The sequence below is a fragment of the Salmo trutta genome, chromosome 15 (genome assembly GCF_901001165.1).
Source record: "Salmo trutta chromosome 15, fSalTru1.1, whole genome shotgun sequence".
NCBI lineage: Eukaryota > Metazoa > Chordata > Actinopteri > Salmoniformes > Salmonidae > Salmo > Salmo trutta.
The window spans coordinates 45,969,150-45,994,526 of NC_042971.1; the positions used below are offsets into that span (position 1 = coordinate 45,969,150).

At 42.6% G+C, this 25,377-nt stretch overlaps 1 protein-coding gene across 2 annotated transcripts in view; it reads left to right on the forward strand.

Moving 5' to 3' along the window:
* The first annotated feature begins 1,434 nt into the window (after positions 1–1,434).
* Positions 1,435–25,377, forward strand: part of LOC115149144 (F-box/WD repeat-containing protein 11) — a 51,384-nt gene continuing 27,441 nt past the window's right edge. For both annotated transcript variants that reach the window (XM_029691699.1, XM_029691698.1), the window contains exons 1-8: positions 1,435–1,544; positions 15,347–15,406; positions 15,901–16,123; positions 21,490–21,676; positions 21,878–21,968; positions 22,080–22,217; positions 22,398–22,516; positions 22,663–22,912. In XM_029691699.1, coding sequence (XP_029547559.1) covers positions 1,506–1,544; positions 15,347–15,406; positions 15,901–16,123; positions 21,490–21,676; positions 21,878–21,968; positions 22,080–22,217; positions 22,398–22,516; positions 22,663–22,912 — 1,107 coding nt within the window. In that variant the 5' untranslated portion in view covers positions 1,435–1,505. The remainder of the gene's footprint in view (positions 1,545–15,346; positions 15,407–15,900; positions 16,124–21,489; positions 21,677–21,877; positions 21,969–22,079; positions 22,218–22,397; positions 22,517–22,662; positions 22,913–25,377) is intronic.

Sequence of the window (25,377 nt, forward strand, 5' to 3'; positions counted from 1 at the left end):
CGATCGGTTGAAGAGCATGCATTTAGTTTTACTTGCATTTAAGAGCAGTTGGAGGCCATGGAAGGAGTGTTGTATGGCATTGAAGCTCGTCTGGAGGTTAGTTAAGTGTCCAAAGAAGGGCCAGAAGAAAACGGAATGGTGTCGTCTGCGTAGAGGTGGATCAGGGAATCGCCAGCAGCAAGAGCGACGTCATTGATTTATACAGAGAAAAGAGTTGGCCCGAGAATTGAACCCTGTGGCACCCCCATAGACTGCCAGAGGTCCGAACAACAGGCCCTCCGATTTGACACACTGAACTCTATTTGAGAAGTAGTTGGTGAAGCAGGCGAGGCAGTCATTTGAGAAACCGAGGCTGTTGAGTCTGCCGATAAGAATGTGGTGATTGACAGAGTCGAAAGCCTTGGCCAGGTGGATGAATACAGCTGCACAATATTGTCTCTTATCGATGGCGGTTATGATATCGTTTAGGACCTTGAGCGTGGCTGAGGTGCACCCATGACCAGCTCGGAAACCAGATTGCATAGCGGAGAAGGTACGGTGGGATTCGAAATGGTCGGTGATCTGTTTGTTAACTTGGCTTTCAAAGTCCTTAGAAAGGCAGGGTAGGATGGATATAGGTCTGTAACAGTTTGGGTCTAGAGTGTCTCCCCCTTTGAAGAGGGGGAAGACCGTGGCAGTTTTCCAATCTTTGGGTATCTCAGATGATACGAAAGAGAGGTTGAACAGGCTAGTAATAGGGGTTGCAACAATTGCGGCAGATCATTTTAGAAAGAGAGGGTCCAGATTGTCTAGCCCGGCTGATTTCTAGGGGTCCAGATTTTGCAGCTCTTTCAGAACATTGGCCATCTGGAGTAGTAACACCTCTAGCCCTTTCTTGTGTTTACTTCAGGGGTGTGCTGTTCGATTCAGGGCTTATTCAGTACACATCAAGTAAATATTGCATTTTGCATTGTTTTCAATAGGAATTGTTCAGTGTATTGGTACATCACTGATCTGTGAATAATACACTATTCTCTTCACTGCTAAAAGGGAAATGTGTTATATTAATCAATGTCCAGCCCTTGCCAACATAATAATTGGTAAGTAGAATGCATCATTATACTACCATAGCTATAAAGAGTTAAGCCAATTTGTATTTATTTAATGATCAATCATCTCCCCAACCCCAGGCACAGTATAGACTCGCTACTCTTTACATCATGAAGGATTGTTGTAACTAGTCTTTTCGAAGTGGAAGTCATTTATAGATCACACAATCTGCGCAGCACCCTGCTCAGGTAGACCCTCGAACAAGCACACAACCTCTATGGCTTAGCAGCAGAAAAGAGCCAACCACGAAAAAGCACATGACAACAACACCCTCATAATGTTTCGACCAACCAAGTGCATCTGTGCTTGGGTGAACCCCTCCCCAATCCTGTCTTCTGTGACGTCATATCAGCTGCAGGCCGACGCAGGGCTGGGTTTCCATTTTTCGCAGCGAGTGAGTTTCGGGGAACAAGAATATGGAGCCGGAGATGGAGGACAAAACGTTGGAGCAGATGGTGAGTTTTGAATCGGATTACTCGCTGCCTCAGTATTGATGTGAACGTGTGTCGGAGGACATAATATGATAGTACCAACCGAGAGCGGTTTCGATCGAAAGGATTTGGAACCGACCGGAGGGTCGAGATGACAGACAAAATAGATGCTAACTAGCGTTAGCTAGTAGTTACCTAGGCTAGCGAGCAGAGGTAGGGCCCAATGTCCGTGATCTAACATTAACCAGTGGTTTATGATTAATTATTCTAGTTATCAGCATAATGTTTTTGGGAATGATTGGGAAGCGAGTGATTATCATCCGAATGATAATTTAAAGGTCGACATGACGAAGATAGAGTCGGCAAGTAATAGTAGAGGGCCGTGAAGTGGCCCCGTCAGATGCTAGCTAGTTACGGTTAACCAGTTTAACTCGTTATGTAGGAAAGTTAACTAGGCGATTGGATCTCACTGAGTCTCCGCAGCGCCATTTGTCCGGCTCAAACAAGTTAACTTGTGCTGTGGTTAACGTTATCAGATCAAACCTAAAGTTAGGCTTAAGATGAATGTACCGGTTATTGAGCACCTAACTAGCGATTTGTCTTGTTAGGTAAGATAGCTACCCAGATAGAAATGTATTCCTTGCTAACGTTAACTAAAACAGACACTCCCCACCCGAGCACTGAAATTCAGTATCTGGCATTGTGAATAAATGGCATTTTAAAGCTGCGCAGAAGGAAGTAACGTTGGTTAACTACCGGTAAAGCGAACGTCAGTTAACTAAGTCACTACTACGTTATGTTGAAGCAAACGGACGGAGTTACAGCTACATTTTACGAGTAGGTAGGTAGGTAGCAAGTCCGTATGACAATCTCATCAGGCAAAAATTAGCAAGGCTAACTGGGTTCGTTATTCAGAATGATACAAAGGGTTGTTTGGATCGTGGATGTTGCTTGTGGGACAACTTCCGCCGCCATACCAGCCGACGACGTATGTCCACTGTCCCGCAGCCCAGAAAGGAAATTCATAACCTTCATCTTCCTCGGAAAAAAGCGTCTACACAATATTTTTCCATATTACTATTTGGTTTGCAACAGTTGAGTTTGTCTCAACCTACCTGTGCAACAATGTATCATTTTACAAACGTGTTCTCTCCCACTGCAGTAGACAAGCTAGCCCAAGAATGAAGGTGACACTAATAATTCCAAGGGCCTGGACACCAGTATCTCGATACTATTTAGTATCGCTGCAACAAAACGGAAGTGGATTTAACTTCTTTAGGAAACAGCCCTATGTTGGAATCCAGGCTGCAGTCCAAACACTTAAAAGACACCCTATCCCCCCCAGCCCTCAAATGAAGTGGAGACTTCTGATGACTCTGACAAGTATACACTTGCAGAGGGAGGAAGGAATTATTAAAAAAAAAATTAGAAGGATTACTTAATCCTATCCCAGGTATTCCTTAAAGAGGTGGGGTTTCAGGTGTCTCCGGAAGGTGGTGATTGACTCCGCTCTCCTGGCGTCGTGAGGGAGCTTGTTCCACCATTGGGGTGCCAGAGCAGCCCAGTCAAAACTGTTCGCTGAGTGGGAACTGTGCTTCTGCAGAGGTAGGGAGGCGAGCAGGCCAGAGGTGGATGAACGCAGTGCCCTTCTTTGGGTGTAGGGCCTGATCAGAGCCTGAAGGTACGGAGGTGCCGTTCCCCTCACAGCTCCATAGACAAGCACCATGGTCTTGTAGCAGATGCGAGCTTCAACTGGAAGCCAGTGGAGTGTGCTGAGGAGCAGGGTGACGTGAGAGAACTTGGGAAAGTTGAACACCAGACGGGCTGCGGCGTTCTGGATGAGTTGTAGGGGTTTGATGGCACAGGCAGGGAGCCCCGCCAACAGCGAGTTGCAGTAATCCAGACGGGAGATGACAAGTGCCTGGATTAGGACCTGCGCCGCTTCCTGGGTGAGGCAGGGTTGTACTCTGCGAATGTTGTAGAGCATGAACCTACAGGATCGGGTCACCGCCTTGATGTTAGCGGAGAACGACAGGGTGTTGTCCAGGGTCACGCCAAGGCTCTTAGCACTCTGGGAGGAGGACACGATGGAGTTGTCAACCGTGATGGCGAGATCATGGAACGGGCAGTCCTTCCCCGGGAGGAAGAGCAGCTCCGTCTTGCCGAGGTTCAGCTTGAGGTGGTGATCCGTCATCCACACTGATATGTCTGCCAGACATGCAGAGATGCGATTCGCCACCTGGTTATCAGAAGGGGGAAAGGAGAAGATTAATTGTGTGTCGTCTTCGTAGCAATGATAGGAGAGACCATGTGAGGATATGACAGAGCCAAGTGACTTGGTGTATAGTGAGAATAGGAGAGGGCCTAGAACTGAGCCCTGGGGGACAACAGTGGTGAGAGCACGTGGTGCGGAGACGGATTCTCGCCACGCCACCTGGTAGGAGCGACCTGTCAGGTAGGATGCAATCCAAGAGTGAGCCATGCCGGAGATGCCCAACTCGGAGAGGGTGGAGAGGAGGATCTGATGGTTCACAGTATCAAAGGCAGCAGATAGGTCTAGAAGGATGAGAGCAGAGCAGAGGAGAGAGAGTTAGCTTTAGCAGTGCGGAGAGCCTCTGTGACACAGAGAAGAGCAGTCTCAGTTGAATGACCAGTCTTGAAACCTGACTGATTTGGAACAAGAAGGTCATTCTGAGAGAGATGACAAGAGAGCTGGCCAAGGACGGCACGCTCGAGTTTTGGAGAGGAAAGAAAGAAAGAAAGAAGGGATACTGGTCTGTAGTTGTTGACATCGGCGGGATCGTGTGTAGGTTTTTTGAGAAGGGGTGCAACTCTCGCTCTCTTGAAGACGGAAGGGACGTAGCCAGCGGTCAAGGATGAGTTGATTAGCGGGGTGAGGTAGGGGAGAAGGTCTCCGGAAATGGTCTGGAGAAGAGAGGAGGGGATAGGGTCAAGTGGGCAGGTTGTTGGGCGGCCGGCCGTCACAAGTCGCAAGATTTCATCTGGAGAAAGAGGTCAAAGCATAGGGTAGTCAAAGCATAGGGTAGGGCAATGTGAGCAGGACCAGCGGTGTCGTTTCACTTAACAAACGAGTATCGGATGTCGTCAACCTTCTTTTCAAAATGGTTGACAAAGTCGTCCGCAGAGAGGGAGGAGGGGGAGGAGGATTCAGGAGGGAGGAGAAGGTGGCAAAGAGCTTCCTAGGGTTAGAGGCAGATGCTTGGAATTTAGAGTGGTAGAAAGTGGCTTAGCAGCAGAAACAGAGGAAGAAAATGTAGAGAGGAGGGAGTGAAAAGATGCCAGGTCCGCAGGGAGGCTAGTTTTCCTCCATTTCCGCTCGGCTGCCCGGAGCCATGTTCTGTGAGCTCGCAATGAGTTGTCAAGCCACAGAGCAGGAGGGGAGGACCGCGCCGGTCGGATACATCAACCACAGAGGGATTAAAAAATATATATACAACCCCCCCCGGAATCGCATCAAAAACATTTGCATATTCTTTCGGGGTTTTGGAATTTTAAACTTATCAAGAAATTCCCCATATGAGAGTGGATATCCATCCTCATTCAGTAACTGACCAACCAAAATAATTTGATTCTCAAACCAGTTATGAAAAAAATGACTTATTTTTAATTTGTATATCTCTGTTTCATATAAAGTATCTGTGAGGGGGAAAAATTGTATTTATACGCTAACATCCAAGCTAAAATTGCCTGCTTTTGGAATTTGGCCAATTTTTGGGGGATTTTATCAACATCAAAATTACATTTGAAGCAAAAATTCTAAACCACCAACAGTCAAATAAATACTTAGTGAAGACATTCCAAATACTGTTCTGGTTCTTAATATACTTCAGAATCCAATTTATTTTAAAAGTATTATTTATAGTATTGAAATCTAAAACCTCAAGACCTTGTTCTTGGGTATTAGTGAGAATATCTTTCCGTAGATAGTGAGACTTGTTCGTCCAAATAAAATTATAAAGAATCTTATCTAAGTCCTTTACAATTTTAGGGGATAATTCAAGCGATAACGAGACATAAACCGATCTGGATAACCCTTCAGCTTTGGACAATAAAACCCGACCGTATAACGAAATATCTCTCAGCAACCAGAGGTTCAATTTCTTCTTTGTTTTTTCAATGGGGTTAAAGTTTAATTCACTCCTTTGTTTTTCATCCTTGCATGTAACAATTCCAAGATAAGTAACCTTATCTTTAATTGGGATACCATATACTTCCTGTAAAACACAATCCGTGAGTGGAAATAAGACTGACTTATTGATATTAATTTTCAAACCCGAAACTAAGGAAAAGTCTTCAATACAGGAAACTGCTTCAGAAACCTCATTCCTGTCTCTCAAAAATATGGTGGTATCATCAGCCAGTTCATATAGTTTAAAGTCATTGCCATGTGCTGAAACACCTTGAAAATTCCCTTTCTTGATATGAAGAGCCATAATTTGAGTAACCTATAAAAATGGACTAATTGGGCAGCCCTGCCTAATGCCACACCCAATATTAAATCTTTGAGATGTCCCGTGAGCTAATTTTACAGAGCTAGTACAACCACTATATAAAGTTTGGACCTCTTTAAAAAAAATATAATAATAATTTAAAGTCGCCAAACCCCAAAAAACATATTGCTTTGAACATAAACTCATGTTCTACAGTGTAAAAAGCTTTATAAAAATCAACAAACATAAGAAAACTATCATCAATGATGAGGTCATTATAGTCAATCATATCTAAGATCAACCTGATGTTATTACTAATGTGTTGACCATGCATAAAACCAGATTGTTCTTCATCAATTATGATGCAAGCCTTGTTTCAACCGCTTAGCAAATACAAGGGCAAATAATTTCCCATTATTCAACTGGCTAATGGGTCTCCAATTGTCTATATAAAGACTATCCTTATTAGGTTTGGGAATCAAAGTAATTACACCTTGCTTTAAGGAAGCTGGTAACTCCCCTTTTTCTATTGATTCTTGGAACATAGCAAGAATGAAAGGAATCAATTTATCATTGAATGCTTTATAAAACTCGCTTATTAAACCATTTCCAGGGGACCTATTGTCCTTAAGGCTTTTAATACAGTCTCATCTCAATTTCAGATAACTCATCACAAAAATCCCTGAAATCATTATCTATCTTAGCAATGTTTGCTACATTGTCTAACAAAATATCCTTATTGGAAGTTGACTGGGCTGATGTATCCAGATTCTGATAAAACTGGGCAACATGCTGAGAGATTTCTTTTGGATTTTCATTGGGAGTATTATTGATCAGTAATTTACGTATGGAAGTCTTTCTGCCTGCCCTTTTTTCTAAATTAAATAAATATTTTGTTTTTTTCTCTCCCTTTTCCATCCAATTTTGTCTTACAAACGCTCCCCAGGCCTTTTCCTCGTAGATAGTCTAACTGCATTTGCAATGATGATGATAGCTCCAGTAATTCCTGATTAGTTAGTTCATTTTTTTTTTTTAGTATAATCCATTATTCCCTTTATGATGTCATTCTCTCTCTCTCTTGGCACAAGCAATTTCTTTCCCCATTAAAATAGCCAAAAGCCTTATCAAATTTCATTAGCCCACAGTAACTTCTAAACGTGTTCATAACACAGGCACAATTCCAGTATTTATCAGGAATTCCTGCTGCATCCTTCTTAAATACTTAATTCTCTAGTAAAGTTGTATTCATTTCCCAGTAACCTTTACTAACTTTTTTTTGTTTACAAACCATGCATATTTATCTTTATTGAGATCCCTTTGTGGTCTCTCAAAATCGATGGTTCAATTGAGTCTATCAACCTTGTCAGCCATATCAGCCAGAAATCAATACGGAATTGTATAGATACATCTTTGGTACTCCATGTAAACATCATCTTATCTGGGTTCTTATATCTACAAATATCTAGAACACCTAACCGTAGACATATATTCCTTATCTCACAAACAGAATTGCTATCTTTAGGAGGCCATCTATCTAGATGATCATGTAACGCTGTATTCAAATCTCTACCCTTTTTACTTTGGCCAATGGAAATTTAGACATAATTGTACTTATTTTCCTCTCAATGTCTCTAAATAAAATAGTTACTTGACTTGTTATTGGTAGCATAAATATTTACAACAATGAATTGAATGTGGTTGACATCTACCAATAATGTAATCCATTTCCCTGTATTATCTGCTTCATGACTCAATATACGACCCTAAAAGTTGCCTTTTAAAATAGCGACACATGCAGACCGATTAGTATCAATATCATTCCCCCATTGACACTTCCAAAACTCTGTAGAACAGGCATGAGTTTCTTGAATTAAATAGAAGTCGGCACTCTTACCCTTAAAATACAGAAATAAAGATTTCCTTTTCAAAATATTACCGATTCCCCTGGCATTAGAAAAAACAGAAATGGACATTTACTATTACAGTGACTATATGAAGAATATTAAACTTGTGTAGGTTCACATGAAGCGGGTTCTCACAAAAGTTCTTACTAGTTGCAAATAAAAACGGTCCTTTGCACCACGCAAGTGGTTGACCTAAATTTTATATATATACACTTAACATACATTTGAAGTCGGAAGTTTACATACACCTTAGCCAATTACATTTAAACACAGTATTTCACAATTCCTGACATTTAATCCTAGTAAAAATGTCCTGTCTTAGGTCAGTTAGGATCACCACTTTATTTTAAGAATGTGAAATGTCAGAATAATAGTCGAGTGATTTATTTCAGCTTTTATTTCTTTCATCACATTCCCAATGGGTCAGAAGTGTGCATACACTCAATTAGTATTTGGTAGAATTGCCTTTTAAATTGTTTAACTTGGGTCAAATATTTCAGGTAGCCTTCCACAATCTTCCCACAATAAGTTGGGGGAATTTTGGCCCATTCCTCCTGACAGAGCTGGTGTAACTGAGGCAGGTTTTTAGGCCGCCTTGCTCGCACTCGCTTTTTCAATTCTGCCCACAAATTTTATATGGGATTGAGGTCAGGGCTTTGTGATGGCCACTCCAAAACCTTGACTGTGTTGTCCTTAAGCCATTTTGCCACAACTTTGGAAGTATGCTTGGGGTCATTGTCCATTTGCAAGGCCCATTTGCGACCAAGCTTTAATTTCCTGACTGATGTCTTGAGATGTTGCTTCAATATATCTACATAATTTTCCTACCTCATGATGCCATCTATTTTGTGAAGTGCACCAGTCCCTCCTGCAACAAAGCACCCCCCACAACATGATGCCACCACCCCCGTGCTTCACGGTTGGGATGGTGTTCACTGGCTTGCAAGCCTCCCCTTTTTCCTCCAAACATAATGATGGTCATTAGAGCCAAACAGTTCTATTTTTGTTTCATCAGATCAGAGGACATTTCTCCAAAAAGTGCGATTTTTGTCTCCATGTGCAGTTGCAAACCCTAGTCTGTCTTTTTATGGTGGTTTTGGAGCAGTGGCTTCCTTGCTGAGCTGCCTTTCAGGTTACGTCAATATAGGACTCGTTTTACTGTGGATATAGATACTTTTGTAGCTGTTTCCTCCAGCATCTTCACAAGGTCCTTTGCTGCTGTTCTGGGATTGATTTGCACTTTTCACACAAAAGTACATTCATCTTTTGGAGACAGAACGCGTCTCCTTCCTGAACGGTATGATGGCTGCGTTGTCTCATGGTGTTTATACTTGCGTACTATTGCTTGTACAGATGAACCTTCAGGCATTTGGAAATTGCGCCCACGGATGAACCTGATTTGTGGAGGTCCACAATTTTTTTCTGAGGTCTTGGCTGATTTCTTTTGATTTTCCAAGCTGTTTAAAGGCACAGTCAACTTAGTGTATGTAAACTTCTGACCCACTGGATTTGTGATACAGTGAATTATACGTGAAATAATCTGTCTGTAAACAATTGCTGGAAAAATGACTTGTGTGATGCACAAAGTAGATCTCCTAACCGACTTGCCAAAACTATAGTTTGTTAACAAGAAATTTGTGGAGTGGTTGAAAAACAAATTTTAATGACTCCAACCTGAGTGGATGTAAACTTCCGATTTCAACAATATATATATATATATATATATATATATATACACGTATTTCCATACAATTGCAAATAACTTTGTGCCATTGATTGGTAAAATGAATAGCCATCAAGCTAACATTAAGTGTCAGTGTGAATTTCCCTGCCATAAAAAAAATAAACAGTTGGCTCACACGAACAATGCTCTTCCTCAAGAAATATAAAGTTTTATCAGATGCAGATAATACTCAGTCCTGCACACCTCACTTGATAAATCCAGCAGTCAACAAGCTAGGCGTCAGCATGAATTTCCCTCCCATTAACAAAATCCTTGGCTCCCGCAAGGTAAGCACTTTTCCCTCCTTCCTTGCTCTCTCAATCATCGGCCACAGACGATTCCAAGCTTCTTTGTCAAATGCTGTCAGATCCTCCTTGAACCTCAGCTTGTTGTTTTTAAATCGTCATTTTTTCTTTTCACTTTTCCATGTCGGATCCCTCGCTGTCCTGGAGATGAATCTCATGATCACTGGTCGTGGTGGCTGGTTGTTTTCCCCGTCTCTGTCTATCCAGGCGGTGCACTACATCCAGAGAACCTGCAACAACGTTTCGCCCCCTCCTCCAGGACTATTGCCCTGCAAATGTCCTTCACTCTTGCTTTGATGTTCTTGTCAGATTTTTCTGCTATTCCATAAATTCGAAGATTCTGTCTCCGACCATACCGGTCATTCCCGTTTACCTTTGACTCCATTTCAGTGAATTTCTTCTCCTGATTTGCAACCTGAATTTTCAATGTTGCGTTCTGCTGCTTCAGAGTTTTTACTTCCTCAGCATTGAAATCAATTGCTTTCTTCAGGTAAATGATGCTGATAGTCTTCTTTTTCACCAAATCCATGATGTCATCTGTGCTCTTTGATTTTTAAGCCCTGAGGATACGGACGATGTTGTCCTGTAGCTGGCTCAGTGATCGTTCCCTTCTCAGCTTCTTTGGAAGTTGCTCCTTGGTTGGGGTATTCGGGTATGAATCACATTACACTGCAAGCATATGAGTGAGTTTCAGCAATGCCTCTTTTCTCCTTGGAAGTTTCAACATCCATTATCCCAGCAACAGTTTGGTCATGTCCTGATTCCATGATACTAGCTATGAAGACGTTAGCTAGCTAACTTAACTAAACATGCTGAAACTTTTCGATATCTAGCTTGTTTGTTGGAAATCGTCAAATATATTTCAATGGTTTGATTAATTACAAAATTATTCAAAATAGCTACATTGTATGGCTAGACAAAATTGCAACTGTGAGAGAAGCCTAAAATTGTTCCTCGGCTAGAAATGTTACACCCTCTCATGCCGCCATCTTGAGCCCCCTCAAGGAATGATTTTGAAATGGACTGCCCTTGCCCAGAAATTCGTCACTCGTTCATCCCGCAATGATTGTGTTTTCAGCCACTGGTAGCTTGTGGGTGCTTTCTATGTGCTACAGTCAATTATGATTGCATGTCTACTTATTTACTATATAATTATTAATATACTCCTACTGTATGATAGCTAACTAACATTGGTCTGCCTAGCTGGAACTAATGAAGAAGGAACATTTTATTTCTACAATTTCCGAAAGCTAACCGAACAAACATTACGAGACGTAATTGTGCAGTCGTGCATTAGTAGCACAATTTCTAACCTTTTTTACATGAGCTTTTACTTACACTTGTATGTTGACTTCTCCATTGATGTTGTTTTAATTTTTTAGCAGATGTTCCATTGTTGCGAATTGAATTATGGGCAGTTTCAGGCCCCGGAGTGCACATAATTGTACATTCGCAAACTCTACTAAAAACGAGGGCTAAGGGGCTTACGTTGCAAACTTCCCTTGCTTGGCTAATCATTTGGACCGCCCTACAAGATGGTGATGGGGATTCCCCCAAGGGCATAAGGCGAGAAAGTGACGAGTAAGTGGACGAGGTTGGGTCTTCTATGAGTTTGAACCACTGTCCCAGAGTCATTTGATTTTTCTCCAAACTATAGCACAAAATATTTTACATGAAGCAGGAGTTTGGTTGCTTCGTCTTTTACATTTTAGCCCTGGAAAAAATATTGCATTACTGCCATCCCCCCTACCCCTAAGAAACCATAAACACTCAGAATTCCATTTTATTAATTAACCAGCACAGTGCATCCTGTGTAGGCCTATTGGATATGATTAGAATGACTTAGAATCAATGACTGGGTCAAAATATGAGAAAATAACTAACGACCAGCCAGCTTGGGTTGCAACTTCAGAATCCAAAATGTATCCGATACGGGCCTGGAGGCAAGGGAAATAATGTCTGAGTTGGTGTTAGAGCTCACTTAATAGTTATTGGCAGCCCCTAACATGGAGATCGGAAAGTGATGGAGTACCATTTTAGCTGGCAACGGTACTAGTGGGACATTACGTTCTCCGCCAAAGAAGAGGCGAGTGCTGGCTGTCACCAACCAGCTTCAGTACCATGGATAGTTCTTCCAGTTTTGTGCCATCAATAGAAATGTCACTAACCTCACCAACTAGCTTGGTTAGTTCTGACTCGATAACAGTAGTTGTTGCCTATGTAGGCCTATATGAAATGTATTCAATACACTGCTCAAAAAAATAAAGGGAACACTAAAATAACATCCTAGATCTGAATGAATGAAATAATCTTATTAAATACTTTTTTCTTTACATAGTTGAATGTGCTGACAACAAAATCACACACAAATAATCAATGGAAATCCAATTTATCAACCCATGGAGGTCTGGATTTGAAGTCACACTCAAAATTAAAGTGGAAAACCACACTACAGGCTGATTTAACTTTGATGTAATGTCCTTAAAACAAGTCAAAATGAGGCTCAGTAGTGTGTGTTGCCTCCACGTGCCTGTATGACCTCCCTACAACGCCTGGGCATGCTCCTGATGAGGTGGCGGATGGTCTCCTGAGGGATCTCCTCCCAGACCTGGACTAAAGCATCCGCCAACTCCTGGACAGTCTGTTGTGCAACGTGGTGTTGGTGGATGAAGCGAGACATGATGTCCCAGATGTGCTCAATTGGATTCTGGTCCATAGCATCAATGCCTTCCTCTTGCAGGAACTGCTGACACACTCCAGCCACATGAGGTCTAGCATTGTCTTGCATTAGGAGGAACCCAGGGCCAACCGCACCAGCATATGGTCTCACAAGGGGTCTGAGGATCTCATCTCAGTACCTAATGGCAGTCAGGCTACCTCTGGCGAGCACATGGAGGGCTGTGCGGCCCCCCAAAGAAATGCTGACCCACCGCCAAACCGGTCATGCTGGAGGATGTTGCAGGCAGCAGAACGTTCTCCATGGCGTCTGTCACATGTGCTCAGTGTGAACCTGCTTTCATCTGTGAAGAGCACAGGGTGCCAGTGGCGGATTTGCCAATCTTGGTGTTCTCTGGCAAATGCCAAACGTCCTGCACGGTGTTGGGCTGTAAGCACAACCCCCACCTGTGGACGTCGGGCCCTCATACCTCCCTCATGGAGTCTGTTTCTGACCGTTTGAGCAGACACAAGTACATTTGTGGCCTGCTGGAGGTCATTTTGCAGGGCGCTGGCAGTGCTCCTCCTTGCACAAAGGCGGAGGTAGAGGTCCTGCTGCTGGGTTGTTGCCCTCCTACGGCCTCCTCCACGTCTCCTGATGTACTGGCCTGTCTCCTGGTAGCGCCTCCATGCTCTGGACACTACGCTGACAGACACAGGAAACGTTCTTGCCACAGCTCGCATTGATGTGCCATCCTGGATGAGCTGCACTACCTGAGCCACTTGTGTGGGTTGTAGACTCCGTCTCATTCTACCACTAGAGTGAAAGCACCGCCAGCATTCAAAAGTGACCAAAACATCAGCCAGGAAGCATAGGAACTGAGAAGTGGTCTGTGGTCACCACCTGCAGAACCACTCCTTTATTGGGGGTGTCTTGCTTATTGCCTATAATTTCCACCTGTTGTCTATTCCATTTGCACAACAGCATGTGAAATGTATTGTCAATCAGTGTTGCTTCCTAAGTGGACAGTTTGATTTCACAGAAGTGTGATTGACTTGGAGTTACATTGTGTTGTTTTGTTCCCTTTTTTTGAGCAGTATATATTGAATTCTTGTCTCATCTTTGAATCTCTGCTAGCTAGCGACATGACAATTAATTTTTTAGCATGGCAATGTTGAATGAATACAATTTAGAATTGGATCAAAACATGAGGAGATAACTAACGAGCAACCTGCTTGGTTAGCAACTTCAGAATGCAAAAACAAATTTTACCTTAACTTCTCACTTGGTGGGCAAGAAATATGCCGCCTGCTGGAGAAGAGATTTTGGGCCCAGTTAATTCTCTTGCTTCACCTCTTCCTCTCTGTAACAGCTAGCTAGTTTATTTTAGGTCTGCTATGTTAGGTTAGCTAGTAATTAATATTAGTTAGCTACCTGTAGATTATATTTTTCATTTAGCCATCCATAGATTGCTGTCATCCACGTATCTTATAATATAGCTAGCTACTGACAGTGGTTATGCACCTCCATCAGTGCATTTGTTCCATCCAGTGTTCTCTGTTTTGTCACCTTAGAAAATCTTTGTCCATGTCGATCATTCCTCTGTTTCCACACAATATGTCACTAGCACTATCTTACAAAGTAACGTTAGCCGCCTAGTCCTGTGCTTTTCTATTGGACAGAGCATGCCAGTCTAAGCTTGTGACATATGTTTGGCTAGTGTCATATGACACTCACTTAAAGTTGCAATATGTAACTTTTTTGGGGGTCGACCTGACCAAATTCACATAATGTGTTATAGAGCTGTCGTTCTCAATGAAAGCAAATCTAAGAAGTGGTACATCTGTTCTATGTGCACTATTTCTATGCTTTGCGTTAAGTTTCATTTTGCATCTTACTTTTGGTTTTGTACAAAGCTTCAAACAGCTGAAAATGTTTTCCGTAACCAAAAATATTGTATTTCACAGCGGTTTCGATGGTACAATGATACTTTACATTATACTTGCTTGTTTTGTCACAAACTGAAATAAGGCTATTTCAATTTTAGCAACCAGGAAATGGTGGCGCGAATTATTATTATGATTTTATTTTTTGTGGATACAGGCAGGAGTAATGTATGCAACATCAACTGCATGTGTTTTGGCAACACGCGTATACTGGGAGGTTCAGTTGTAGGTAATTTGTCGCTCCAGACAAACACCCTCACACTTCTAGGAGGACAGTAAGGCTGATAACATTTAGACACAGCCAGGACACACACACTCATAAAAATGGGGTGGCAATGAAACCCCTCAGGATACAAATGTTGCCATGCATAGCATTTCCCAGTTCCCCATATATACAATACAAATATTTTAAATGCTGTTATCAGTCCATCTGGTGTTATTAGGCTAAATCATAAATTACCTTGCACATCCAACCTAACAAGGTCTGATTTCATGTCAATCTTTTGAATACAGATTTCAGGTTGACATGGCTTTGCAGGTCTGGAGAAGGGGCAGCTGTTGATCAGCCATGGATTCTTCCCTCCCCCTCATATCCAAAAAGCATCCACTAACATAAATTGAGCTCCCGAAGCGCAAGGAGTTAGTTTACTTTGACTGACAGCTTCTTCAGATGAGAAATTATGGCAAGCCTCCTAGCCTGGCATTGTAATTTGGTCCCCATAGTAAATTGGATGTTGTGCAGTTTGGACCAGAAGGTTTGGGCTGGCTGTTAATGAATAGTATGTGTCTCTTGATGTACTAATGGCCTGTCTCTCTCTCGCTCTCGCTCTCGCGCTCTCAGAACTCCACTTTCATGGACTCCCAGACAGATGAACGATCAAAGAAAACCACAGTGTTCAAGGTGAGCAAACTGTCCACGGCCAGACAGTCATTCACTAAAGTGTAATGGAAGCTTATTAGCCTAGTCCACCTCAAAGAGCACATACACTAATGGTTTATCTATACTTTTTTGTCTTCATACTTCTCTTAAAAGTGTGCTATCAATCTTGACAATCTAGCCATTGTTTACAGTGCTCAGTGAAAGTGAGTGTACTAATGCTAGACTACAGTGTAGCCTTTTGTCAGAAAAACACTTTTCTCATAGCACAATATCTTCTTAGCCAGCGATTTGAAAAGGCAATCCACATGTACCAAAACCATACTCAACATATAAAGCGAGTTTCCCAGACACAGATTAAGGCAAGATCTGGACTTAAGAATGCACAATAAGATTGTCAGGCCCATAGAGTTCGGTACACTGTTTAGCAGGATTAAGGCCAAAAGCTATCCCTCATTTGACAAGAGAGCCATGTAGACTGAAGCTCTGGTTTATAACCTATCCTCCTCTGTGTTCAGACGATCACGAACGGTCCGATGACGGGCTCAAGGAAGCGACCATCGGAAGGGAACTATGAGAAGGAGAAGGAAGTGTGCATCCAGCTGTTTGACCAGTGGTCTGAGGCTGACCAGGTGGAGTTTGTAGAACACCTGATCTCACGCATGTGCCACTACCAACACGGCCACATCAATTCCTACCTCAAACCCATGCTCCAAAGGGACTTCATCACTGCACTGCCAGGTATGGTACACACTTGCTCTCTAGAACCCATGATGCCTTATGGGACCATGTGAACTACAATCCCGACGCTCTGTTTTAACGTTTAGAAATGTCAGTCATTGTTTTCCATACGTTTTTCGAAACGTATGGAACTTATCTTTCATATCAGTGAGAAATAATCTTTCAAATAAAAAATGTACACTTACTGTAGTAGGTTTGCACAGATCCATACGGCTGTGTGTACCTCCAGCTGATGAACTACACTTCTCCAGTTACGCTTACACATAGGTATTCATGCACGCTAGATAGCTAATTAGCACAGGTGGTTGCCTCTGTTTTCCTTAATTGAAAAGCACTCCAGGTGACGACCTCATGAAGCTGGTTGAGAGTATGACAAGACTGTGCAATGCTGTCATCAAGGCAAAGGGTGGCTATTTGAAGAATCTGAAATATAAAATATATTTGGATTTGTTTTATGCTTTTTTTTTGGTTACTACATGATTCCATATGTGATATTTCATATTTTTTATGTCTGTTGTACAATGTGGAAAATAGCAAACTTGACTGGTTTTGTGTGTTTTATTATTTCGACTCATCTCAGTGAACTAATTCATTGCGGAGGCCTGACATAAAGCAAATTTATTCTTGATTCGAAAATGTGGTCTGAGGCTCCATATGGAGGGTGTGATGCAATTGCTGAGGCATGCGAAGGCCAAATCGAGCTCTGTACCGCATCGCCATGCGCCTCCCAAATTTTGTGTCAATGTGATAGCTCCACATTGACATGATTGGTTGATGGTAGGTGGGGGCGGTACATCTTGTATGAGCACGCAGTCACTTCCTTGACAACAGCTCTGCACTGCTCTGCGAAGTGCAAGAAGTATGAATGCCCTAACTTCTGCTGAGGCCATATCACCGATAATGCTGCATGGCCAATGCAGATGTCGGATTGACCATGTGCCCAGATGCACAATGCACTTCTCTCTCCAGAATGCGCTTTCTCTCGCCAATTTGTGCACATTCATTGTTTCATAACTTCATTGTGGGAATTGTTAGTGCCTATCAATTCCCCATTACATATATTACCAGTAGTACATTTTACCTTTTTAATTCCTATCATTTCTAATCTACAATGTTTTACTTTGGTTACAGTAATTTATTTTAATGCATTCAATATTATTATTCCTGTCTTCCTGTACTCATTGACTGAGTGGACACATTGTTTGCTGAGTGCACAACCTATGCTACACTTCTGAGAAACAAGTTTTGGTTTATTTAATTCCATTTATGAGTTCTGTCAATTTAGTCATTGCCTTTTTGTTTGGAGCAATCCTGTCAATGTTGAGTAAGGACGCCCACGCATAGAAGTAGGTCTATAGGCTACCTGGCCTGCGCGCAAATGTAGGCATATAAATGTAGCCATTTGGGGATGTGTTAGCGTTTCTGATTAGCTTAACGCACTAATGAACTGTGGAGCTTCGCAAAGTAATATTTTCTTCACCTCAAACACCAAGCAAACAAAGTATATTTTTACATTCATTGAGAATTACAATAGTTCCTCAATATATTTGAAAGATCTTTCCAGCTCTGTCTTTCGATAACCACTCAGCGTGAAAGAGATGAATGTTAAGCTCTGATCCAGTGGGAAAGTCATAAAATAGACTTATCAGTTCTTGACTTGGACTGAAATAGGTTCCGGTACTCCTTTTGGGTGCCTGTACTGTTTTATATTTAGGTGCAGGAGCTCCACAATACTTTTGAGCTAATCTTCTAAAAGAGGAACAGGAGCTCACAGTGGAACATTTGAGGTGCCGGTACTCCGATTCGGTGAGCTCCTGTCCAAGTCAAGAACTGCTTCTTATCCCTTGCGCAAATACCCTACAGCTGTGTCTGTCCGGAGCTCACTGGTGCAGGGAACTTTGAGGGCCCAGAATATTTTATACAATGTTGCAAGCTTTGGCCCTGAACTAAGTTGATACAATGTTTCAAGTTTGGCTAGACATGGCCTGTCTGCAACAATGTGATTTATAGGATATTTTATTTTTATCAGGATATGTTCTACCTGCAGGCTGCAATTATTTGTTGGCTTTATGTAAGCTATTTTTACATAGTTGTCAATATAAGTAACTTTTTAGGTTTATAGTTGATTGAATATTGATTAACCACATGACAATGATTTTTCGATATGAAGACATTATACATTTTAAATCTGTTTCATGAAAATGTGCATAATGAAAACCATAACTGTCACGCAGACTGGTACAAATTGGCATTCCACATGAGAAAGGTTGCTGCACTACTGGCAATTTCAGGAGAGTAATGGCAGAATCTGTGAAAGCCAGCAGGAGGGGGAGGAGAATAGTGAATAGTTCAGTTTTTTTTTTTTTTCTTCTGGTTATCGAGATCTCTGGTGCCCTCCTTGAGGTATCAAACCATAAGCTGAGAGCACCAGACAAGCTCAGTGCATCTAGCTGATTTTCTGAAAACACATTGTGTGTATACATACATACATACATACATACATACATACATACATACATACATACATACATACATACATACAGTGAGGGGGGAAAAAGTATTTGATCCCCTGCTGATTTTGTACGTTTTCCCACTGATAAAGAAAGGATCAGTCTATAATTTTAATGGTAGGTTTATTTGAACAGTGAGAGACAGAATAACAACAAAAATATCCAGAAAAACGCATGTCAAAAATGTTATAAATTGATTTGCATTTTAATGGGGGAAATAAGTATTTGACCCCCTCTCAATCAGAAAGATTTCTGGCTCCCAGGTGTCTTTTTATACAGCTAACGAGCTGAGATTAGGAGCACACTCTTAAAGGGAGTGCTCCTAACCGCAGCTTGTTACCGGTAAAAAAAGACACCTGTCCACAGAAGCAATCAATCAATCAGATTCCAAACTCTCCACAATGGCCAAGACCAAAGAGCTCTCCAAGGATGTCAGGGACAAGATTGTAGACCTACACAAGGCTGGAATGGGCTACGAGACCATCGCCAAGCAGCTTAGTGAGAAGGTGACAACATTTTAGTGCGATTATTCGCAAATGGAAGAAACACAAAAGAACTGTCAATATCCCTCGGCCTGGGGCTCCATGTAAGATCTCACCTCGTGGGGTTGCAATGATCATGAGAACGGTGAGGAATCAGCCCAGAACTACACAAGAGGATCTTGTCAATGATCTCAAGGCAGCTGGGACCATTGTCACCAAGAAAACAATTGGTAACACACTACGCCGTGAAGGACTGAAATCCTGCAGCGCCCGCAAGGTCCCCCTGCTCAAGAATACATATACATGCCCGTCTGAAGTTTGCCAATGAACATCTGAATGATTCAGAGGACAACTGGGTGAAAGTGTTGTGGTCAGATGAGACCAAAATGGAGGTCTTTGGCATCAACTCAACTCGCAGTGTTTGGAGGAAGGGGAATGCTGCCTATGACCCCAAGAACACCATCTCCACCATCAAACATGGAGGTGGAAACATTATGCTTTGGGGGTGTTTTTCTGCTAAGGGGACAGGACAACTTCACCGCATCATTGGACGGGGCCATGTACTGTCAAATCTTGGGTGAGAACCTCCTTCCCTCAGCCAGGGCATTGAAAATGGGTCGTGGATGGGTATTCCAGCATGACAATGACCTAAAACACACGGCCAAGGCAACAAAGGAGTAGCTCAAGAAGAAGCACATTATGGTCCTGGAGTGGCCTAGCCAGTCTCCAGACCTTAATCCCATAGAAAATCTGTGGAGGGAGCTGAAGGTTTGAGTTGCCAAACGTCAGCCTCAACCTTAATGACTTGGAGAAGATATGCAAAGAAGAGTGGGACAAAATCCCTCTGAGATGTGTGCAAACCTGGTGGCCAACTACAAGAAACGTCTGACCTCTGTGATTGCCAACAAGGGTTTTGCCACCAAGTACTAAGTCATGTTTTGCAGAGGGGTCAAATACTTATTTCCCTCATTAAAATGGAAATCATTTTCTAACATTTTTGACATGCGTTTTTCTGGATTTTTTTGGTGGTTATTCTGTCTCTCACTGTTCATATAAACCTACCATTAAAATTATAGACTGATCATTTCTTTGTAAGTGGGCAAACGTACAAAATCAGCAGGGGATCAAATACTCCCCCCCCCCACTGTATATGGAAATATATGCATTTTTTTAAGTCTGGGACAGCCCTAGTAGTAATTTAACCGTTTGTTTTTAGAACATTTATTTCATGCTGATATGAAAGATGCATTCCTTATGTTTCCAAAACCTTATCGTACGTGATGTGTGTTAACGTTCAGGCTCTTAACAAAAAAAAAAACAGCTAGAAGATACCTTCGTGAATAAAGGTAGTTGGCGTCTATGAATGGGCTTGGTACACACTGCAGTTTTGATATTGCGTTGTTAGCATTACCATATTATAGCCAGGGCTGTTAAACGATTCAAATAATTGAGTTAATCCCATGGTTTTCTGTAGTCAACTACGATTAATCACATGTTTTATTGTTCAAATTTGACCTTCATTAAAGATGTTTCCATTTTAAATCACGTTGGTTTGTAGGTATTACCTATTTGGATTATAAGGGAAGAAAACAGAAAATAAACTCTTCTAAGACAGTAGATCAGCCAGGTTGATGAAAAATATACCACTATTAGATCTAGTCTTGGCTACTTCTCATCCATGTTCTTCAACATGAACTAGTCAAGCTGCTGCCTGCTACTAGTATTGGAACAAGTTGCTTAAAACTTGACCTGAGAACTACAACAAAAACTGTAGCTAAATGGAATGTTAAGTTCTGATTTTTAAAATCATGTGACATAGAGTTGAAGCTCTAGAGGCATTCAGCCATGGTATTCTAACCATTCTCGTTTGGTTAGGTAGCTAGCTAACATTAGCATAACTAACTAGTTACTTCTGTACAAATGATTTTTTTTCCCCCTGTTATCTAAAGAAATGCTTGTGAATGTGTTTTATGGTTGAACTTTCTGTAGGTTTTCCTTCAAATGTGTTACTCAAAGCTGCGCACATAGTGGATGTTTTAGCACCACAAGAGACTGTAGCTACTGCCAACGAAGAGGACAGAGTGCATTGTGTTGCGCTTAAAAGGGTCCGTGTGGAAACAGACTTTTGGGTGGGAAAAAAATGGATGGGATTAAAAGTAAAAAATAATAATCACTCTAAAGAATTTCAACAGATAATTGTATTTAACGCCCCAAATGAATTCACAAACACATAATATATCACCGAAGCACCAGTGCATGCTCCAAGGGAAACCGCTTTACACACTCAGTTCATCCAAACATTCACAATACACACGTACTTCTAATCGTTGTGTTAAACTGTGTTGCACTGTGTTGTCTCTCCTTGTGCTTATAGCTCAGGGTCTGGACCACATAGCGGAGAACATCCTGTCGTTCTTGGATGCGCGTTCTCTCTGCTCGGCAGAGCTGGTGTGTAAGGAGTGGCAGAGGGTCATCTCAGAGGGCATGCTCTGGAAGAAACTCATAGAGCGTATGGTCCGTACAGACCCCCTCTGGAAAGGCCTGTCAGAGAGGCACCAGTGGTGAGTGCGGACTGGGACCACTGGCTGGGCCACCATGGATTACTATCTTTCCATTTGTTCTCAAGAACCTACATGATAGACTGTTTCCAAAACTGTATCCAAGTGTCCTCACCTTAGAAAAAGACAATTGATGTTGTTGAGATGAATGTATTTGTGCATTTAAAAAAAATAAAATCATAGTGAATGTGTTCTCTCTCCTAGGGAGAAGTACCTGTTCAAAAATCGAACCACAGAAGTCCCACCAAACTCCTACTACCGCTCCCTTTACCCCAAAATCATCCAGGACATAGAGGTGAGTTCTGCTGCTGCCCCCCTTGCCCACTCTCATTAACCTTACTCTCACTGATCTTTCCTGTGTTTCCCATTCACTGACCTGGCTCCACGCCCCTCTCCCTCCACGCAGACGATCGAGGCTAACTGGAGGTGTGGTCGGCACAATCTGCAGCGGATCCAGTGTCGCTCAGAGAACAGTAAGGGGGTTTACTGTCTGCAGTATGACGACGACAAGATCATCAGCGGCCTCCGAGACAACTCCATTAAGGTTGGTGTTCCTGTTTATTCTTGACTGAAGGGGGGGAAATATTCTAATGCCTACTGGATATTTTGAAAACAAGATCCATATTTTGAACACAGTCCCTTACAAAGTGTCATTGCAACGTCTAGTCAATTTTTTATAGATCATATTTTGGGATAAAAATGTCTCACCGCCTTGTCTGTGTAGATCTGGGATAAGCAGTCTTTGGAGTGTCTGAAGATCCTGACGGGTCATACAGGCTCAGTGTTGTGCCTGCAGTATGATGAGCGGGTCATCGTCACCGGCTCCTCAGACTCCACTGTCAGGTCAGCACCACTCCCTCTCTTCTGCTGTTGTCCTCTGCCCTCTTACCTGTGCTCCAGGAAGCTCCAAAACTTGTTTTATCGAAGAGAAGAGTGGCATATGCATGTCGTATATTGTGTTTGATATTGATGATTTCTCTCCGTCTCAGGGTGTGGGATGTGAACACTGGGGAGGTGCTGAACACTCTGATCCACCACAATGAGGCGGTCCTCCACTTGCGGTTCTGTAACGGTCTGATGGTGACGTGCTCTAAGGACCGTTCCATTGCCGTGTGGGACATGGCCTCACCCACCGACATCAGTCTGCGCCGCGTTCTGGTCGGCCACAGAGCAGCGGTCAATGTGGTGGACTTCGATGACAAGTACATCGTGTCAGCGTCCGGTGACCGTACCATCAAGGCAAGTTTGCCCCGAACACCCAGGGTCAGCTCACTAGAGCCTCAAGCATGTCACCATCTCAACAAGCATATGTTCTAGTACTTTTGCGGTGACACAAGACTTGGTCTTCTTCGTCCGTATTGGGACCTAAGACCTCGATCTCTGCCACTACAGTCTCTTGCTATAGCTTGGGTCCCCTGAGAGATCCAGCTCAGCCACCACTGTCTGTCGCCACATTTTTTGGTCTGCCTTCCTTGTATTTTACAGTTGGTGTCCATTTGTGCGCTACTTTATGGATCCTTTCTTGAGACATCCTCAGCACCTGTCCAACCCAATGGATCCTGTGCATCTTGATCTCAACAGCCATATTTTTACACCCTGTCTTACATGCTTTAGAGATCTTGTTCGGCCAGTAAATGTTGCAGATCTTGCAAAGACAACCGTTTGGCGTCAACCCTGTTCATGTGTCTTAGTGATCCTCCAGCACTCTGCTAAAGCCACTAGTTTTGTATGGTTCAGAGTCTACTGACTGCACATCCTGCCTTATATTTAACCAGGCTTTCATTTTTTTGGCTTGTCATATAGTGTGTATGGTACTTCCTGTAAGTTAAATTGATGGGGGGCTTTAGTTCTTCCCCCTGCTCTGTATGAGCATGGCTGTTTTAATCCAAAGCTAGTTACCTTCCCCATCACTGCTTGTCATCATTCATTCACCGAAGATACTTGAATAAAAAGCCAGCCATGCCTATGAAGAGCCTCCTACCCAAACCTACCAAATCCTCTCATTCTAGTTGAGTTCAGTTGTTCTGTGACGTGTCTAGCAGAGTACAGTATAGAGGAGTTAGCCCACCGTGTGATGCATGCTGTGGGAAGCACTGACTAAACCCAGATTTCAGAGCTGACGTCTCTCCTCTTTGGGCCAAACTGTGGGCCTGTCTCCTCACCTCAGCCCCATCCCCAGTCTCAGCCACAACCCTAGTCTTAGTCCCAGCTCCGGCCCTGTACCTGCTTGCCTCTGTCTTCCAGACAGTGGATTTGTGGGCAGCCAGGAACAAAGAGACCCTAGTTAGCCCACCCATCGCCCTGGGAGACGGGCCAAGGCATTCCGTACTGCGCTGCCTCCCACACACAACGTCCCAGTGCTCTGAAAACATTTCCCCAATAAATAATTGAGGGACTGCAATTTGTGTGCGTTTGGGAGAGTGAGTTACTCTACACCCAAAATATGGGTATTACTATTATACCTACAGTACCAGTCAAAAGTTTGGACACCTACTCATTCCAGGGGTTTTACTTTTCTTTTTACAAATTTTACATTGTAGAATAATAGTGAAGACATCAAAACTATGGAATCATATAGTAACCAAAAAAAGTGTTAAATCAAAATATATTTTATATTCTTCAAGGTAGCCACCCTTTGCCTTAACAGCTTTGTGTACTCTTGGCTTTTTCTTAAACAGCTTCATGAGGTAATCATCTGGAATGCATTTCAATTAACAGGTGTGCCTTGTTAATTTGTGGAGTTTATTTTCTTCTTAATGCGTTTGAGCCAATCAGTTGTGTTGTAACAAGGTAGGGGTGGTATACAGAAGATGGCACTATTTGGTAAAAGACCAAGTCCATATTATGGCAAGAACCGCTCAAAGCAAAGAGAAACGACAGTCCATTATTATTTTAAGACATGAAGGTCAGTCAATCCGGAAAATTTCTAGAACTTTGACAATTTCTTCAAGTGCAGTCGCAAAAACCATCAAGCGCTATGATGAAACTGGCTCTCATGAGGACTGCCACAGGAACGGAAGACCCAGAGTTACCTCTTCTGCAGGATAAGTTAATTTAGTTACCAACCTCAGAAATTGGAGGCCAAATAAATGCTTCAGAGTTCAAGTAACAGACACATCTCAACATCAACTGTTCACAGGAGACAGTGTGAATAAGGCCTTCATGGTTGAATTGCTGCAAAGAAACCACTACTAAAGGACACTACGTCATCAGAGCGCAACATGTTTTTTGTTGTTACACGCTGTCGAAAGCTGAAACCTGAACTAACGACCTCGGTTTTAAAGCTGACAGTGCTTTTCTATACTTTTATTTTATTTTGAAACCTGGGGCTCTGTTGTGCTAAATTGCTGTGAGCGCTGCTATCTGTCCCAGGATCCTGCCAGATTCCGTATAGGGAGAGAGACACGAAAGCCCAGCTAGCCTAGTTGGCTCCGCGGCCTCAAATGGAGGCCGCTATTGAACGTTTCCAACGTTACAGGGGCTGTGTTTACTTTGCTTTGTTCCGGGACAATGTGGACCATGCTGACTTTCAATGTAGCAACTGCTTGCTTGTGGAGGAATACAGGAGCGAAGTAGCTACTCTTAGCAAGCAAGTAGCAAACCTACATAAGCTAATTGGGAACCCACACACACCTACTTTTTATTTTTCTTCCACCCCAGTAGACGAATGCTGCTCTGGTCTGGTGAACGTTTCGCTGTTGTCG